The following is a 1,913-nucleotide window of genomic DNA, read 5'->3' on the forward strand; positions in this document are numbered from 1 at the left end:
ATGGTGGACTACAGTAAATGGAAAGACATTGAAATATCTGACTTTGAGGATGATACACATATTAATATTGACACGTCATCGTTATTCCGATGGAGATATCAGGCACGAATAGAACGCATGGAAGAGCAAAGACGATAGAAGGAATAAACTGGAAATGGTAGAACAACAAATGAAAATAAAACACAGAAAATAAAAAATTGACTAAAGTGAAAGGAATGAGAAAGAAAATTTGCATAAGCTGAAACTAGCTCTTCTATCCATGGAGCGTTGATGCCATAGGTAAACCAGGATTCGTCAGAACCGTAATAAACACAGCTCCAAAACCAAAACGAGAAGTTTTGTCTGAAGAGGAACAAGGAAAACGTTTGAAAGAACAATTTGAGAAATATGAAAAGTTCATAAAGATTTCTGAAATGCTGTGTTTCCTGAAGGACCATCCAGAACATGTAAGTGAACATACAGCAAATTATTTGGTTACTTGGTGCATTCGTTTGGAGATGGAGGAGAAACATGACCTAATGTATCATGTGGCTCACCTACGTATCTGTATTTAGCACATACAGGAATGACACAAAAACTAGATATTAAGGCACGAGAATGTACTGGATCCTGTTTTATTGAGATAACTGAAAGGAATGTAAAACGCCATTTGATGATTAATTCTACTCATTCAGAGAAATGATTCAGGCAAGAGCAACTATGAAACGGAAGACCGCTCTGGCTGAAGCCGAAGAAGAGGAACGTAAAGCAAGACTTGCCTCAGGAGGATTTAATATACTGAAAATATTAGAAACCCTCTCAAGACAATTGGAAAAGTGTTTTGAAGGTCAAGATGTAAGACTACTTCAACAAATAAATCTGAACGTGCCTGAACAAGAAGCACAGTACCACATGAAACGCTGCATAGGTTCTGGATTTGTGGGTTCCAGATACAAAAAAAAAGAATCTACAGAAAGAGAAATTACAGCTTCTGATGACCATTAAGTTGTTTTGAAATAGTGTTAAACTTAAAATATTTCATGTGTTTTCATGAATGTAAATAATATTAAAGTACTTACGCAAATATTATAAGGCAAATATTGAATATCAGTCAATAACATTTAGTTGCAGAGATAAAGATATTTCTGATTTAAGGTAAATGTCTGTTTGTGATTTATTTGTCTTACTACAAAAGCAGACAATGTTTGACATACTGTAATCAGAGCTAAATACATACTAAAACAAAATTAAATTAAAAGTGGAAAAGTGCCATATTCCAAATCCAAATGTCTCGTGTTCTATGTCCAGTCATTCACATTAGTTTTATCTATCACTTATCACTTCTTTCTCGAATGGAATCTTTGTTGCTGTGAAAAGTGACGAATCGGGACGTGTTTGGAAATCCACGTTTAACTTTAGATTTCCCTGTAGCTGGCTGGGTAAGACAATTCAAAAGTCGGAGGAGGCAATTGCATACCACCTCCAACAGGACCACGACTATTCAAGTGCTGTGGGGTTCAAAGGTATCTTTGGAATGAAGGTTGCTTGACTTCAATAGAGCATCAGCCTAACCTTGGATTTCGCACGAAATTCTAGTCTAACGTTTTACTCTTTGAAAACCCTTCTTGTCTTTGAAGACACGCTCACATCATACACTGTGGTGACAGGACTCATGAGATAACTCCTAATGTCGTGTCGGACCCTCCTTTCACCGGGTGTATTTCCGTACCTTGACGTGGCATAGCCTGAAATAGTCGTTCGAAGTACCCTGCAAAACTATTGGGACATGCTGCCTCTATAGTCGTTCATAACTGTTAACGTAGTTCCGGTGCAGGATTTTCTTCACAACTGACTTTTCAATTACGTCCAATTCATACTGGATGGGCGATCTGGCTGCCGAATCATTCGCTCTAATTGTCCTGAATTTTTCTCAA

General features: G+C 37.3%; 1 protein-coding gene across 1 annotated transcript; it reads left to right on the top strand.

Moving 5' to 3' along the window:
- On the top strand, nt 1-984 carry LOC126471098 (hsp90 co-chaperone Cdc37-like). The gene is made up of 3 exons (XM_050099171.1): nt 1-125; nt 266-520; nt 675-984. The coding sequence occupies exons 1-3, from the start codon at nt 1-3 to the stop codon at nt 982-984; spliced, it is 690 nt and encodes a 229-aa protein (XP_049955128.1).
- The last annotated feature ends 929 nt before the right edge of the window (nt 985-1,913 follow it).

Source organism: Schistocerca serialis, chromosome 3, assembly GCF_023864345.2.
Source record: "Schistocerca serialis cubense isolate TAMUIC-IGC-003099 chromosome 3, iqSchSeri2.2, whole genome shotgun sequence".
NCBI lineage: Eukaryota > Metazoa > Arthropoda > Insecta > Orthoptera > Acrididae > Schistocerca > Schistocerca serialis.